The sequence below is a fragment of the Mytilus edulis genome, chromosome 7 (assembly GCF_963676685.1).
Source record: "Mytilus edulis chromosome 7, xbMytEdul2.2, whole genome shotgun sequence".
Lineage (NCBI taxonomy): Eukaryota > Metazoa > Mollusca > Bivalvia > Mytilida > Mytilidae > Mytilus > Mytilus edulis.
Window position 1 is genome coordinate 79,705,759 of NC_092350.1, and position 17,552 is coordinate 79,723,310.

General features: G+C 31.7%; 1 protein-coding gene and 1 long non-coding RNA gene across 3 annotated transcripts in view; both read right to left on the reverse strand.

Moving 5' to 3' along the window:
- LOC139482351 (uncharacterized) overlaps positions 1-17,552 on the reverse strand; it is a 111,048-nt gene that overhangs the window by 745 nt on the left and 92,751 nt on the right. The window contains exons 1-3 of one of the 2 annotated variants that reach the window (XM_071266205.1): positions 3,642-3,742; positions 2,984-3,110; positions 728-950 (exon numbers count right to left, since the gene is read on the reverse strand). In XM_071266205.1, the coding sequence (XP_071122306.1) occupies positions 728-950; positions 2,984-3,085 (325 nt within the window). In that variant the 5' untranslated portion in view covers positions 3,086-3,110; positions 3,642-3,742. Of the gene's footprint in view, positions 1-727; positions 951-2,983; positions 3,111-3,641; positions 3,743-17,552 lie in introns of those variants that run through there. The other variant, XM_071266206.1, reaches the window with a different exon arrangement.
- Positions 11,054-16,827, reverse strand: LOC139482305 (uncharacterized). Its single transcript, XR_011654825.1, has 2 exons — positions 16,424-16,827; positions 11,054-11,449 (listed from the first exon to the last, which is right to left on the reverse strand). It is a non-coding gene; the product is annotated as an uncharacterized lncRNA (long non-coding RNA).

The window sequence follows — 17,552 nt, forward strand, 5'->3', positions numbered from 1 at the left end:
CATTCAAAGTCACTTTGTTTCCACCAAAACTAGAACCTGTACCTCTGTGTTACAATGCACAAGTCAAAGCGACTCAGCTTAAGAAGTAATTTCCTACCTCATCCGCTTACATACTACATGTTCTATTGCATTCTGATTGCATTCTTGATATTTTCGTTTTCAAATGACAACACTGTATGGTAGACTCTAGTTGTCGTTTGTCTCAACAACTATCTAATTCTAATCTTTCAAAATTTAAATTGATTTACAGTAAAATTGTCAAAAGCACCGTGATTGGTATTAAAACAATGATTACCAATTGACCGATGGCGTTATGTTGTATTTATTTTGAGGAAGAACATTTAAATTAATTACCCACGATCTTTTCGAATTGAATCAACACCAACATGCCATTGTACAAGAAAATGGTGAATTAACAAATGTGTACTTAAAAATGTACATAACATCAAAATTGCGCTTGTGTAAAAAAGAAATGTCGACTTTTTTCGCCTTTTCGTTGCGATTACAATCATTTTAACCCACCTTATTATGTGCCTGACCAAATCAGGAGCCTGTAAACGAATGGCTGTTCTTGGTTGCTGCCTATCTAACTTGTTTTTCGTTTATTGCTTATTGATAATCAGGGCTTGAGTTAACTTTCCGATTTGTTTTTATCACATTTTGTGTGCCAGTACTTTTAAATTTTAATACTATTATTTATTTTATATAAGGATACCACTAAACTTACCTCCAATTTCTAGCTCTGCATTCCCGTTTGTGTCAATTTGAGGTAGTACTAAGTTGAACATATGTCTCCATTCATTCCGGCTATAATTCAGTCCAGGTATGTGTGCATTTGCATAAAATGCGGCAAATTCGTTACCATTAATGTGGCCATCTTTATTGGTATCAATCCATCTAAAGGCCATGGTCATGGCATCTCTCTTTACAGTGTCTCTCTTGTGTACCATCTGTTTGGAAAATTTGTATCATTTACTATTTACGATCGTGTTACCAGCAAATGTTATGAATATATGAATAGGATATTCATGGCCTAAAAATTTCAGATCGGAACAATCTACTGGGTTTATCTATTTGAAAAAATCGATTTAATATCAAGAATATTGACTGGTAAATATTCAAAGTGTTTTATGGTATAAATCTTTTATACATTACAAATCACTTTGGAGGATTTAAAAAAAAGTTTTAAACCGTAGGAACAGGGATACTCATTGCAGTTTAATATTTAACGATCACTTTTTAAATTAATATGAAACTTGTTGTAAAGCGAGATGAGATCAGATCACAAGCAAAACAAAGCAGATTTTGTTATCACTGCAATTTATTTTGAGAAAAAATGGGAGTATAATTCGTTGCATTTTCCCGTCGACTTTTATAAATTTTTTAAACGTTTCTTCGGTAAAGATATAACCAAACTATCTTAACTATAATCGTATTTCATCGATAAATGCGTATAGAAAGAAAACTAAAGAGGTAGGCCTTGGTTATGGGAGATAACTCTTTAAATCAGTTAAGCGTTTGTAAAAGTCAAGTTCATCAATGTATTTTAAGCATTTACCTGAAACAGATTGAAAATAATCGATGTAACCTAGAAGCTTAGAATATATTTTTGAAAATGGTCGACACAAACGTACTGATGATTTTAAGAGTTATTTCCCTTAACCTAGGTCTACCTCCTTAAATTGGTTTTTATGTTTTCACTTTTGAGTAATTTTTCAAACTTCATACATGATTTGGCTCTCATTGTGCATTTGACATACATAAAGATTTTTAATCACTTTGCTTATTTTTTGGAAAATTAAAAACACGGAAACTTATAATTTAATTCCTTTCTTTTAAATAAATCACTTTCAACTTTCAGTAAAGTTTTATTTGTCCCCGCCGATTTTGATTTGTAGTTCAATTGTGGACAATACCCTTGCCAAAATAATTTCGTCTGTTCATATGAAGCAGCAAATCATTATAACGCACCTGCTATTCGATGGATAAATTCATTCAGTCGTGTCTTTCAATTGCAATGAATAAGTTATATTACTGAAAATGGAAAAATAAAACCCAACATGTTAATTCTTGGGAAATGATGGAGCGGAGGCCCGTAGTAACACACAATTGTTAACTTCGATATGTATGTGTTGCCAGTAATGTTCTCATGAAAATGTATACACTCCTCTCCAACACAAATGCTTTCAACTCTTATAGTTCGTTCAACAGAATATCATTTATCATTAGTTTTCAGACGACAGCAATTAACACAACCAAATGATACTTATATATGTTCAATAGATATAATTACATTTTAAGTATATCAGTCTGTCGACGTTTTTAAGTAGCTTCATAAATATTTTCTATTTGTAAAATTGGTTAAATTTTCAACTCATTTTTCTATTCGTTATTTCAAGATACATGTTGTAACTAAACAAATGTGAGAGCTAAATATTTGCTTACATGGTGATATTAGTTTATTAAGGGGAGTTTCAGGGGAGATAATAAGTCAACACGCGATAATTTGGTTTAAAGGCTCGTTGCTGACAGTGTCTTCTTTATGTCATGAAATTCTTATATTTGAAACGCCTTACCGGCCAAATTCTGGACAGAATAATTCAATCGGAGTTTACCTATCAGGAGCATATTCACAAGAGTTTTAGATAAATCTTATTGATTTTTTTATTCATAAAATTACAAGTTTAAGATAATCTTGAAATTGTCATTAAATTAAATGAAGCGCACACAAATCAAATTTTGAACACATGCTGTATGTGATGATCTTTCAAATATCTTATATTTATCTACAATAAACATGATCTCAAAAATAATAAAAAAATACCCTTCCAAATTATTCGTTAGTCAGGACTTTAATGATATGATGAAACTTATTCGATTTACTCCTTTAGTCGTTAAAGCCAGATGTTTATAATCTTAATATGTGTCAAAACCTCTGCTAACTTGTCAGTTATTTTCAACATCCGATATATATTCTACTTACCGATGCAGTATGGGCAACGGCATCATAAATGGCAGATCCTTCATCAGAAGGAAAGGCAAAAATTCCAGCCACAAGGCAACAAAACACTATCAGGGTCTTCATCTTCTGAAAGTTCAATCAATAAATTCTGGAAAAGAAAAAAACTAAAAATCATAAGTATATTATATTTCTTGTGCCTATATAAATCATAATAATTTTCGAAATCGGACTATTATGCAAATATTAAACAATTTGACTGTTGTTTGTAAACAGCTTGTGCAATTCTGCTATGCATCATTCGTTTTATTTTTCCTTTACCGCAAATTTAGTAAATTAAGCGTTCAGATTTACAGATTGAATTTATATTAGAATTGAGTATATGTAGGAAACTGTGTGAAGTCTTCTTTGCAAGTAAAGGTCAATAACAAAGCACTAATATGTGAAACTACTTTAAAAAAAATTGTATATTTCATTAGAAATGAAAAATGATGACAAAGAAAAACTATCAATTAAGATTACACGTATATCTATATCTTATTTATATTTATTTTCAATTTAGACTTGTTCATATCTTTTCAATATATATCTTTATATATCAGGTTCATTAGTAAGCGCTGTTAACATTTCCTTTTAAAATATAATACACACACTTTTGTTATACATGTTATAAAGATCTTACCGTTCTCTAAATAAACCGCTGATCTATTCAAGTCTCATGCAGCAAATTAAACTTTTATATGAAGAAGTTAGTAACATAGTGGACCAAGAACCAATCATATTACTTCAGCAATTATCGTTTCATCGCCGAGAACAGTCGAATATTTCCGATTTATATTTACATCATTGGTCACAAAATTCGGTGATTCGAACGGAGAGGAGCGGAATAAGCCGAGGTTAGAAGATTGATATCTTTATATAATCAAAAGGATACTTTATAGATTTGGGACATCCAAAACGCTTTTCTGGGATGACCTACGTTAAGATCTCCCAATAAAAATGAAAAGCAGTTGGGGAACAATTAATTAAGACGACCTCAGATATGTGTAGTTACCTTTGACAACGTGATCGGAATAACTAACTTTAAACTTTGAGCTTCACCATATGTATAATTGATAGATACGCTTCAAAATCAGCCTTCACCAAGAATGGTAATACAATAAACGGTGCCAATTTTCTGCAACATATGCGCATTTCGACAATTAATGTCTATATAGTGATGCTCGAGGCCAAGATAGGTGAGAATCCACAGCTAAATTAAACAATATGAAGAGCTATAAACAAAAAGGAACCAAAAAGTTTAGCCAAAGCTGGGTTATGAATCAGAGCTTTTGCATGAGAGAGATAATTTTTAATTATTTCCCAAATTTTGTAACAGCAAATTCTATTACTATTAAATCCGTATTTTCATATCAGTACTGTCGTACTTGCTACTCGGCTCGCCTCGGGGACTATCAGTTCACAAGCAGAAGCATCGACCCAGTGGTAGTAGCACAAACGGTGCTAATATTTCTACACTAGATGCGCATTTCGCCAATCAATGTCTTTTCAGTGATGCTCTTGGCCAAAATATTTGAAAATCCAAATCAATAAAATAACGATTTATAAACAAGAAAGGACAAATAATTAAAGTCAAAGCTGGGCAAGGACCACCCCCCCCCCCCGCCCCCTAAAAAAACCCCCAATAAAACCAAAATAAGGAAGATTTTTCAAAGAATAATGGAAATTTTGTTAAACAAAATTGGAACCTTAGTGAAAAATAATTTTTAAATTCATCAACATGATACGTTTCATTTACAAAGAACAAGAACTTCCGTCAAAACACTTCAACACTTCACTGAACGTGGGAATCGGACCCGCCACTTTAAGTGTTGTAAAACAAAATCAAGTATACACAATTGAAATTGTTACATATCCAGAGAGATACTTAATGACCACAATAATAACAATGTTTTTACATTTGAATACAGTTTCAATTGATTTGTACTTTTGGTCGGGATTTTCCATTCACAAACTTATACTTATAAATAAAAATGACAATAGAATTAGGAGATAACTGTATTGTATTTTAAGCTCCGACGGCATCAATTGGGGATTTGATGGGTCGCAAATTAAGTTTACTGGTGACGCGATAGCGGAGACAGTAAACGGGTATTTGCTACCATCAAATCTCAAATTGATGCCGTCGGAGCTTAAAATACAATATTGTTATCTCCATTCTAATGAAACTGACAAAAAACAACGTTAAAACATGTATTTAAAATCTGTCATATGCCGACTGCGCTTGCGCGTACGTCCCATAACATCAATTGTCAATTGATGCCATGTAAGAAAGTGACGTTATCCAATTAAAATGAACGTTACAATCGTTGTTGCATTACAATTCATAGTGTAATAACATAGGCAAACCATAAGAGGCATTTGCGTAACTTTGCATCCCCCGTTTCAATTAAAAAAAATATACAAATATGTAGAGAAAAAATGTAAGATCTTCTGTAATCTGTATAAAAGCTTTTTTCAAACTTTGATTGGAAATTATTTACATATAAGTTCTTAATACTTTGAAATAAACTACCAATTGGTTTGATTTAGAGTCACATATCACAATAACATAGACACAAGGATTTGATTAGACCAAGACAAAATTATTCCGTATTTATTTGTCAAACTAAAATTTATAACAAAATTGACATTTTAGAAAAAAAACCTTTGTCGATGAATATACAAACTTTCTTGTTACTACAAGAAAAGATCACACACTTGATCTACTGTTCATTACAAATCCAGCTGTAAATTAAATCATAAACACCACCATGATATAATGTTCATTATAGAGAAGACTGGGAAAATTATGGAAAACACTTGAAGGAAAGGTGCACACAATATGAAAGAACACCAGTTAGAAGACAATAACAATCAAAACCAAGGAGTAAACAAAGACTCATAAAACCAAAAGACATTTACATCAACAGTTACAAATAATAGATAAAAACAGCACGAACTCCACTAAAAGCCGGGAGTGAAATCAAGTGCTCCTGAACGGTAAGCATTTACTACATCGTATACGGCAACATTCGTGTTATTTCTTTGTTCAGTTCGATAATGATGGAATAAAATTGAGAATGGAAATGGGGAATGTGTCAAAGAGACAACAACCCGACCAAATAAAAAACAACAGCAGAGGGTCACCAACAGGTCTTCTATGTAGCGAAAAATTCCCGCACCACCCGGAGGCGTCCTTCAGCTGGCCCCATAACAAATATATACTAGTCCAGTGATAATGAACGCCATACTAATTTCCAAATTGTACACAAGAAACTAAAATTAAAATAATACAAGACTAACAAAGGCCAGAGGCTCCTGACTTGGGACAGGCGCAAAAATGCGGCGGGGTTAAACATGTTTGTGAGATCTCAACCCTCCCCCTATACCTCTAACCAATGTAGAAAAGTAAACGTATAACAATACGCACATTAAAATTCAGTTCAAGAGAAGTCCGAGTCTGATGTCAGAAGATGTAACCAAAGAAAATAAACAAAATGACAATAATACATAAATAACAACAGACTACTAGCAGTTATGTGACATGCCAGCTCCAGACTTCAATTAAACTGACTGAAAGATTATGATTTCATCATATGAACATCAGGCACAATCCTTCCCGTTAGGGGTTTAGTAGCATACCATCATAACTTATATGAGAAGAACATAACCCGTGTCATGCCAACAACTGTTTTTAGAATAAATGTGTTTAGTTCCGATGCAAAGACCTTATCAGTGACTCAATATTAACGCCAAAATATGCAATCTTTAATGACTTGACAACAGTATCGTAATTATATCCCTTCTTAATAAGTCTATTCAAAGGTTTTGTAAGTTTCTGAGGTGAATACTGACAACTTTGTGCTTTATAAAGAATATTTCCATAAAAAATTGGATGTGAAATACCTGAACGTATTAGAAGTCTGCATGTTGAGCTATATTTACGAATGATGTCCGATGATAAAATTTAGTAAATGTTTTGACTAGTTTGTGATATCGAAACCCTGGTGTAATAATTTTTCAGTAATACATAAATTTCTCTCGTTAAAATCTAAAACATTGTTACATACACGAGCGAATCGTACAAGTTGAGATATATAAACACCGTAAGATGGTGACAAGGGAACGTCACCATCTAAAAACGGATAATTAACGATTGGAAATGAAAAATCATCCCTTTTATCATAAATTTTAGTATTCAGCTTTCCATTAGTGATATAGATATGAAGATCGAGAAAAGGGCAGTGGTCATTGTTAGTATTAGCTTTATTTAAAGTAAATTCAACAGGATAAATTTCATTAATATACATACTGAAGTCGTCATTATTGAGAGCCAAAATATCATCCAAATATCTAAAAGTATTATTAAATTTGTTTATCAGATGTTGTTTCGATGGGTCTTTGCTTATTTTTGTCATAAATTGTAACTCATAACAATACAAAAACAGGTCCGCAATAAGTGGTGCACAATTAGTCCTCATTGGAATTCCGATAATCTTACGATATACGGAATCTCCAAAGCGAACAAAAATGTTATCTAGTAAAAATTCAAGGGCATATATAGTATCAAAGCATGTCCAATTAACATAGTTTTTTTGTTTATTGCTACTAAAAATGACCTAAAAGAGTTTGAACATATATATTCACATTCTGATTTTTTGAATGCCCATTTAATTAGGTGTGTGAATTTTTTCTTCATGAGAATGTGAGGCAATGTGGTATACAGGGTAGAAAAATCAAAACTTTGAACAGATTCAAAATCACCAATATAAGCATGCAATTTATCAAGTACTTCCAACGAGTTCTTGACACTCCAAAAGTAATTTATTCCACTATTTTCGAAGGCCTTATTTGAACAATTTATTATCAGGTTTTTGATTGTACCAAGTGTGCTGGTAAGAAGAATAGACAATTTATTAGTTGAACAATGGCTTGAAGACGAAATAAATCTATATTTGTAAGGGGTTTTGTGTAGCTTCGGAAGCCAATACATAGTTGGGACTTTCATTGTATTTGGCTCTGCTTGTAAAGCGGTGGCTAAAAGTTTATGTTTGTTACAGATTTCGTTTTCTGAAAATGGAGTCAGTTGGAATGTTGGTGAATTGGTGATTTCCTTTTTCAGAACCTCAATGTAAAATTTACGTCAAACAATAATAATATTATTAGCAGCTTTATTGGCCGGGACAAAAACAAATTCCTTGGCTAGTTCTTTTAGTTTATTTTTGATACGAGAAATTGGTTAATTGTGGTTATTGTTAATAGTAAAATGTTCTTTAAAATGTTGAATACGTATATCAACTATCTTCATTACTGAATTAAAAAAAGAGTCCAAAGATTTTTTGTCAGCTTTTTCCCGTTTTATCCATTTCATACAGTAAGTATGGATTGAGTCGTGGATGATATTACGACACTCATTCCAATTAATAATTGACGGGGGACGATATTTAGGTCCTTTACTGAGGAATGATTTTAACTCTCGGTCTTGAACGATGTTAAGATCTCCTGTTATAACATGGGAAATGGGTCCATAAATGTATTCGGAATTACTGCAATTACATGAAGTAGGTGTATTTTCAATGATATTAACATCTTTACACAATTGACTATAATTAAACACAAATTTCCGGGTAGATTTCTTGTAAATATAACAAATAAGAGGTAGCTCAGTATTGTCAAAATATCCAGGAATTTGTTCTTTAACAGAATGGTCGTTAAAGTCATATGAAACGAGTGAGTGGTGAAAAATAATGTTTATCCAATTCTTGAACCAATGCATGTATATATCATAAACTTAGTCCTCTGTGCACGATTTTTTCATTATTTTCGCAAATATATCCTATAATCGTCAATTTTTTTTTCTCTCTGTTTGTTATGATTTAAAAAATATGGCTGCTCATTAAATGCCGTGTTTTGAAGCCGAGTTTTAACGATTGTCACCTTATAGTAAACAAATCACAAAAAGCATGGGTATTGAGCACGTGTTTAACATGTATACTCAGATATTTGTTTATTTCAATACAGATCCATGCGTATTGCGATTACCGGATTTTTACGAGGAGGGTTACGCTCGGGTCACTATGCATACGGAAAATATGTCGGCGAATTGCTTCCTGGAAGCAAGCAATTAAAAATAAGTAAACTTCTTCTAAATGTGGACAAATTAAAGAATTTTCCTCAGAAAAAAGTATATGTACATAAGTTGTATAATGAAAACTATCCATTTAGTTATAAAAAATATATGCATATTTTTTTTTAATTTGAGGTTTCTTATGACTTTAAATATACCGGCAATATTTACAAAATCAAAGCCTTTATTGACAAACTTAATTTTAATGAAATGTTTTTTATGATCTTCGCCCTGAAGATTAAAATTAAGTATGTCAATAAAGGCTTTGATTTTGTAAATATTGCCGGTATATTTAACGACCATATGAACGAAACACAAATACAATGTTTGTAACTCATCAACAAACGACAATCACTGAATTTACAGGTTCCTGACTTGGGACAGGCACATACATACCGAATGTAGCGGGGTTAAACATGTTAGCGGGTTCCCAACCTTCCCCTAACCTGGGACAGTTGTGAAACATTACAACATAAGAACGATCTATAAAAATTAGTTGAAAAAGGCTAAACTCATCAGATTGATACAAATAGAAATACTACACAGGGTGGACGTGGCCGGGTACTTGTATATCCTAACAAAAAACGACAGATCTGATAGTACTCTCAGTCACTGACAGCTTGTTCAAAGCAAGTAACAACTTATAAAAAAAAAACATTCATATTAGACTAAATTATCAATCAGTACACATCCAACATCCAATGGATTTAGTATGTGAATGCGTCATAAACTGTCAGAGAAAAACATGACCTTGAGTAATTCCAAGACACATGCATCGACAGATTGAAGATCCCTGACTGTGTATATAGATGTTTATAACAATAATATTCAGTTTGCTTTTAATTTACTGATAACAAAATCAATATTAATACCAATAAAAACAATATTCAATGATCTAATTACAGTGTCGAATTGTTAACCTTTTAGAATAAGCTTATTTAAAGGTCTTTAACAATAAAAAAAAACTAGAAAAAAGCCGTCATTTTGAATTTCAAAGATAGATCAAAACAAAATCTTGCTAAGTACACCAAATCATTCAAATATGTTGAATTTTGTGCTTCCAGCTTCAAACCCCTGTGGTTTGTGCAATACTGAAAAATATTTAAGAATGTATGGCGTCCATCTTGAAATTAGCCGCCATATTGAACTTTGAGGATTGGTTCATAGCTAATATTGCCCAGTACACCAAAATGAACCATCATGCAAAATTTGGTGCTTTCCTCATTATTTGAGCATTTTTTTTTCACCGATCGGACGGACTTCTATTTTTCAGACATTCATAGTTGAGAGATAGATAAAAAAAAAAGAAAATTATTTCAAGAGTTAAATGGACCGAACGACCGAATGTCCACATACGGATAGAGTAAATATTATGCATTCATTTTAGCCCTGATACAGATTCTTCCAATGGTGCAGATTTTTGGAAAATCGCGATAAAGAGTGACTGTCCGATTTTATTTGTTTTTCATAATCTGACACGGAATATTTATAAAAAATTCCGGAATGAATATTTCAACATTATTTTGCTATAAAATGAAACCCCAATGTTTAAGCTATTATTCAACATTGAATTTAATGTCATATGTCTATATACATAGTATTAGTCGATATATATTCTTTCTAGGACCAAATATTAAGTTATTAAAGGTCACTAAAGTAAACGAAATTAGGGTTTTTGTTAGATCTCATATGTAATTTTTTGGGGCCTTTCATAGCTTGCTGTTCGGGGTGAGCCAAGGTTTTGTGTTCAAGGCAGTACTTTGACCTATAATGGTTTACTTTTACAAATTGTGACTTGGAAGGGGAGTTTTCTCTTTGGCACTCATACCAAATCTTCCTATATCTACCTTTAACAAATGGAAAAAAAAGGAAAATAACAAACAAACAATTTCATGATATTATTGGTTCCTGAACAATTAAAAAACTTTAACTTGCTATTGCTTTATTTCATAAAGACACACACCGTAAATAAGTACCAATATTTTAGTTAACTTTCTTTAAATTTTGTTAGTATAAGAATAAAGAATAACAGATGTATGAATGCCAGCGATGCAACAATTCACCAGAGTGCAAACGATAAGCAACTTGAAAAAGATGAGCAGGCTTAAGATAAAAACGCAAATTTCAAAATAAACAAATGACATGTTAAACATTTTTCAAAAAAAACAAACTAATTTTCTTTAAAGTCATAACTGTAAATAGTCTATTTAGAATCCGAATTTTTGGTAAATGTCACTGTTATAACAGATGGAACGTTGTCACATTTTGCTTCTAATACCATCTCTCATATTTCATTCAACAATTTGGTATCGAACGGAATTCTGAAAAACAAATACAAATGAGTGAATTAAAGCCGTAAGCATATTGGATTTTTTACAATGTCAAATAAAGATAAGGGAAAAAGATTTAAAATTCGCTAAGCTATAGTATTGTTTTCACTCATATAGCTAGTGATGTTTTTGCTTTTGTAATTATTAGTATGTTAAAAATGAAAGAAAAAACCGAACACTGTTGTAAAGAAACGTGACAACGGTTTACCAAAGATGATAAAGATTTCAGTTTACTTTAAGTCTTTCATATTCTTATATTCTATTACATTATTTTATCAACATTCTATAAAGTTGAATACCGCTGTTCAAAAGTCATAAATCGATTAAGAAAAAACAAATCTTGGTTATAAACTAAAACCAAGGGAAATACATCAACTAAAAGGTGAAATCACTAAAGTGCAACAAAAACACACGCAAAGCAACATACTGAGAAAAGAATTATTTGATAACAACTGCCATATTCCTGACCTAATACAGGACATATAATCCTCATAATGGCTTTGAGATGTTATTCATCAGATAAAAGAAACACTTGGTAAACACAAAGAGTAAGAACCTCAACTGAACATATTCATACAGCCGAAGAAAGAGCGATTTCGACTGACATTGTTTTTGGACTGCATGTAATTTAGACAAACATATCTTTTGGGCTACGGATATTTTAAACTGATATATTTATTGGGCTCGCGGTCAATTTAGAATGACAATCATACTTTGACTGGGTGAAATTTAGACTGACATACATACTTGGACGAGGGGCAAGTTGATTGACATATCTTTTAGCGTTTGGTTTCCGATTGCTGTCTCGGTATCTTTATTGTTTCAATGATTTACAAATGATAACAATGTTTGGTAAACTTCAGTTGACTTTTGTCTGAACAACTATTATGGTATGAACTCATATCTTAGATTAACATCAAATTCTCAATAGGCTTAGATAACTTTAAAAAAGGGGGCAATATTATACATTATGCTTGGTTAATTAGCAACTGACTTCAATGACAGATTTAAGCAGGGCATAACATTTTATTGTCAAAACCGTTTTTGCCTAGCTACGGACGGCAGTATTTATCTAATTAAAAACCTGCATCTGCCCTTTGATTCAATTTGATCAACATTCTCTAAGTGCATAGCCTATAACATATTTTTGACAAAAATGCTGCTGAAGTTATTTCTAGTTCCTTCCAATGCCACTGTTCTATAAAAAGTGAATCTAAAGATCTTTACTTGATGTTCGAATCTAGAATGTAACATGTAAGAAATCATATAAATGACATGTATTGATTTAATGTTAATACAATGCTGTCCTTTGAAATTTGAATTTTTTTTACCAACCATACGCTGTGTGTGTGCCAGAGATGGGGTAATTGTAATCTGTAATTGTAATGGATTGTAATTGTTGACATTTTCGATTATATGTAATCGTAATTTAATTGATTACAGCAAAATATATGATGTAATCATCGATTACTTTTCGTAAAATAGTTTGATGAAATATGACCTATTTCAAAGGAAATTATATGTAATTATCACTTTTTAGTACAGATAAAATAAATTAAATTAATAAGACTTCAGAGTTTATCAACTGTGTTATCTCTATCTATTGTCTCAAGCTGCATTTTGAAAAAAAACAGATCCCCTACCATATTTACTTTATATCTAGCGTTTGAAACAAATGGATGTATGTGCTTGTCAATATTTCAAGAGGTTTAATATTAAAAAATAAAAATAGATTTGAAATAAAAAAAAAAATAGATCTAAAATAAGAAATGTGTCTTCAGTTAGGTTCTCTACTACATTTTTAGTAGTAAGCTTATTTGTATAAAAATACATTAAAACATCATGTTCAATAAGAGTTGGAATTGAAGCTTAGAATATATAAACAGTTGATTTCATAAAAATGTTATGATATACATGCATTTGAAAATTAAGGAAGTACACAAAATCCTTTTAACAATAAACCAAATGCATTGAAATTTCTTTTTAGAAATAGATACATGTATCCCTTTGACACTATGAATATATTTTGTATATAACTTGATTGGAGAATAAAAAATATTTGAACTAATTTCTTGTCTCTACTAATCAGATGATCAAAGTCTTCTAATACATAACATACATACCTATGTCAATTGGACATGCTTTGATACTATATCTGCCCTTTCAATTTTTACTAGATAACATTTTTGTTCGCTTTGGAGATTCCGTATATCGTCAGGTTATCGGAATTCCAATGGGGACTAACTGTGCACCACTTATTGCGGACCTGTTTTTGTATTGCTATGAGTAACAATTTATGACAAAAATCAGCAAAGACCCATCGAAACAACATCTGATAAACAAATTTAATAATACTTTTAGATATTTGGATGATATTTTGGCTCTAAATAATGACGACTTCAGTATGTATACTAAAGAAATTCATCCTGTTGAACTTACTTTAAATAAAGCTAATACTAACAATGACCACTGCCCTTTCCGTGATCTTGATATCTATATCACTAACGGAAAGCTTAATACTAAAATTTATGGAAAAAGAGATGATTTTTCATTTCCTATCGTTAATTATCCATTTTTAGATGGTGACGTTCCCTTGTCACCATCTTACGGTGCTTATATATCTCAACTTGTACGATTCGCTCGTGTATGTAACAATGTTTTAGATTTTAACGAGAGAAATTTATGTATCACTGAAAAATTATAACACCAGGGTTTTCGATATCACAAACTAGTCAAAACATTTATTATATTTTATCATCGGTATAAGGACACCATTCTTAAATATAGCTCAACATGCAGACTTCTTATACGTTCAGGGATTTCACATCCAATTTCTTATTGAAATATTCTTTATAAAGCAAAAAATGTCAGTATTCACCTCAGAAACTAACAAAACCTTTAAATAGACTTATTAAGAAGGGATATAGTTACGATACTGTTGTCAGGTCATTATAGACTGCATATTTTGGCGTTAATATTGATTAACCCTTAGGGTCTTTGCATCGGAACTAAACACATTTATTCAAAAACCAATTGTTGGCATGACACGGGTTATGTTCTTCTCGTATATGTTATGATGGTATGATACTAAACCCCTAACGGGAAGGATTTTGTCTGATATTTATATGATGAAATCATAATCTTTCAATCAGTTTAATTAAAGTCTGGAGCTAGCATGTCAGTTAACTGCAAGTAAGTGTATTATTGTCATTTTGTTTATTTTCTTTGGTTACATCTTCTGACATCAGACTCGGACTTCTTTTGAACTGAATTCTAATGTGCGTATTGTTATGCGTTTACTTTTCTACATTGGATAGAGGTATAGGGGGAGGGTTGAGATCTCATAAACATGTTTAGCCCCGCCGCATTTTTGTGCCTATCCCAAGTCAGGAGCCTCTGGCCTTTGTTAGTCTTGTATTATTTTAATTTTAGTATCACTGAACTAGAATACATTTGTTTAGGGGCCAGTTGAAGGACGCCTCCGGGTGCGGGAATTTCTCGCTACATTGAAGACCTGTTGATTACCTTCTGCTGTTGTTTTTTTCTGTGGTCGAGTTGTTGTCTCTTTGACACATTCCCCATTTCCATTCTCAATTTTATTTGTTTTTACTTCAATTACCGTATGTCTTATTAAGCAGGAGCTTTATATTATTTAGCTCTAAGTTATAAATTGTGATCCATTGGCAGTTTTACAACTTGTAATTAGGGTGCCTATTCAAACAAAAGGATTAAATCATGCATGTCATTTTAAATATAAATTTTAATCATTAAAATAAGCTGAACTTAATAATTATTCTACTTTTTTTACATTTCTTCACACATTATAATTAACTATGCTAAAATATAACTTTTTTTAAGGATAAAAACCAAAAATCTAATTTCAGTCAGTAAGAAAGCAAAATTATTGAGAAAAAAAATAGATATAAATCAGTGATTTTTGAAATGCCATGCAATCGCTCATTCATGTTGAAAGTCAAAATTTCAAGATTTTTTAAATATTCTGCATCCTCAGTAAGAGATTTGGTCTAGAAAAAAACTGTCAACGTATACCTTGAAAACTATGCTTTGAATATGTTTTTAATTTCTACTATACAACGTTGAGCAACATAATTGTGTTTTGCTTCGGAATCCTTTGTTTTGTTGATGAAATTTTGAAGCATGTAATTGACAGAAATCGAAAAGTAATGTAATTTCTTTCAATAAAGTAATCGATTGTAATCGATTACATACAAAAATCTGAATAATCGATTACACAAAATTAATAATCGATTACATTTGTCAGTAATCGTGGCCTTCCCTGGTGAGTATATAAAAAGATGATGTGGTATGATTGCCAATGAGACAACTGTCCACAAGAGACCAAAATGACACAGACATTAACAACTATAGGTTACCTAACGGCCTTCAACAATAAGCGAAGCCCATACCGCATAATCAGCTATAATAGGCTCCGATATGACAATGTAAACAATTCAAACGAGGAAACTAACGGCCTTATTTAAATAAAAAAATGTGTCTGTCTAAAATTAGGAGCCTGTTATCTAATGGCTGCCGTTGGTTGTTGTCTAATAAATTATTTTTTGCGAATTATTGATTGATAATTAGAGCATTGGTTACCTTCAAATTTGTCTAAGTTAGCATGAGATAAGTGTTTGCCATTTTGTGGATGCTTTGTGGTTTATAGCTCTCTAACGATTTCAATCATTGTATATTATTGGCTTTCAAAAATTCGGATTGCGCCTTCTGAAAGGTGCCTTGGACGCATGACATATGTAACGTTTAGTTATTTTTATGAATTTATTCAATATTTTATCAGGCAATAGATATAGGAAGATGTGATATGAGTGCCAATGAGACAACTCTCCATCCAAATAACAATTGATAAAAGTAAACCATTATAGGTCAAGGTACGGCTTTTAAAGTTTATTATAATCTATTTTCAGATAAGGAAACCATCAAACTTACCGTCAATTTCTAGCATGTTATTCCCGTTAGTATCAAGTTGAGGCATTGCTAAGAAGAACGACTGTCTCCATTGAGCCCAGCTGTAGTTACTTCCAAGTCTGAATGGTTTGGCATAATGTGTTGCAAACTCATAAGCAGTAATGTGCCCGTCATTATTTAAATCAATCGATCTAAATGCACGGCCGCGGGAATCTATCTTTGCAGTGTCTCTCTTTCGTACCATCTAAATTGAAATTTTGTATCATTTACTATTTGAGTGTTTCAATAGCAAAATTTAAGGAATATGTGAATAGATAATTAATGGCGTGAGGGTTTAAGATCGGAAACTATCACATTTAAGGTGGTACCCAACACCTTGACTAAAATTAATTATGGTCGTTTAATTTTGATAAAATTTTGACAAAATGTTTAGTACTTGATTCCTTTGAAAACAATTGAACAAATCACTTCCTCATACATAATTGGTTGAATATATAGCAGTTTGACAAATACTAGTTTTGATCATTGCATTGAGAAGCTTGATATTTCCTATAGCTTTGATAACTATACAATGTGATTAAAACGTTTAGTTAAATTACAGAGTTATCTCCCTATAGTGTTAGTTACCCCTTAATAAGTAAAAAAAAATATATTTTGTTAACTAGCATATTGACTGATATAATATGCTATACATCGATCATGCTTTTTAAAAAATCCCCAAAAATTGAATAGTTCTATGCGAGAAAGACCAGATCAAAAATAGAAAGAAAAAAAACAATGCAGAAAAATCAATCAAATTTTTTGGGGAAATTTCGTTGCATTTTTCGACATTCAAATGTCAGCATCTTTCTACATACAAAATACATGCCAACACATTGTTAGCCATATTATATGGTTCTTGAATTCCAACCTCTAAAATTGTCCGTTTATAAATTTTGAAATAATTAAGGAACTAAGGTTTCAACTCCCTCAGGCAAAGTTGACTTTAGATGAATTTGGCTATCAATTTTAGGTATTTTTGTTATATAGCTCTTCAACGGTTTCGGTACTTATACATCCTCGGATTTCAAATGTTTGGATTTGAGCGTTACTAATGCATGTAAATCCAGAAAAGCGCTTCGGACGCAAGAAATTATTAAACGGGTTGTTT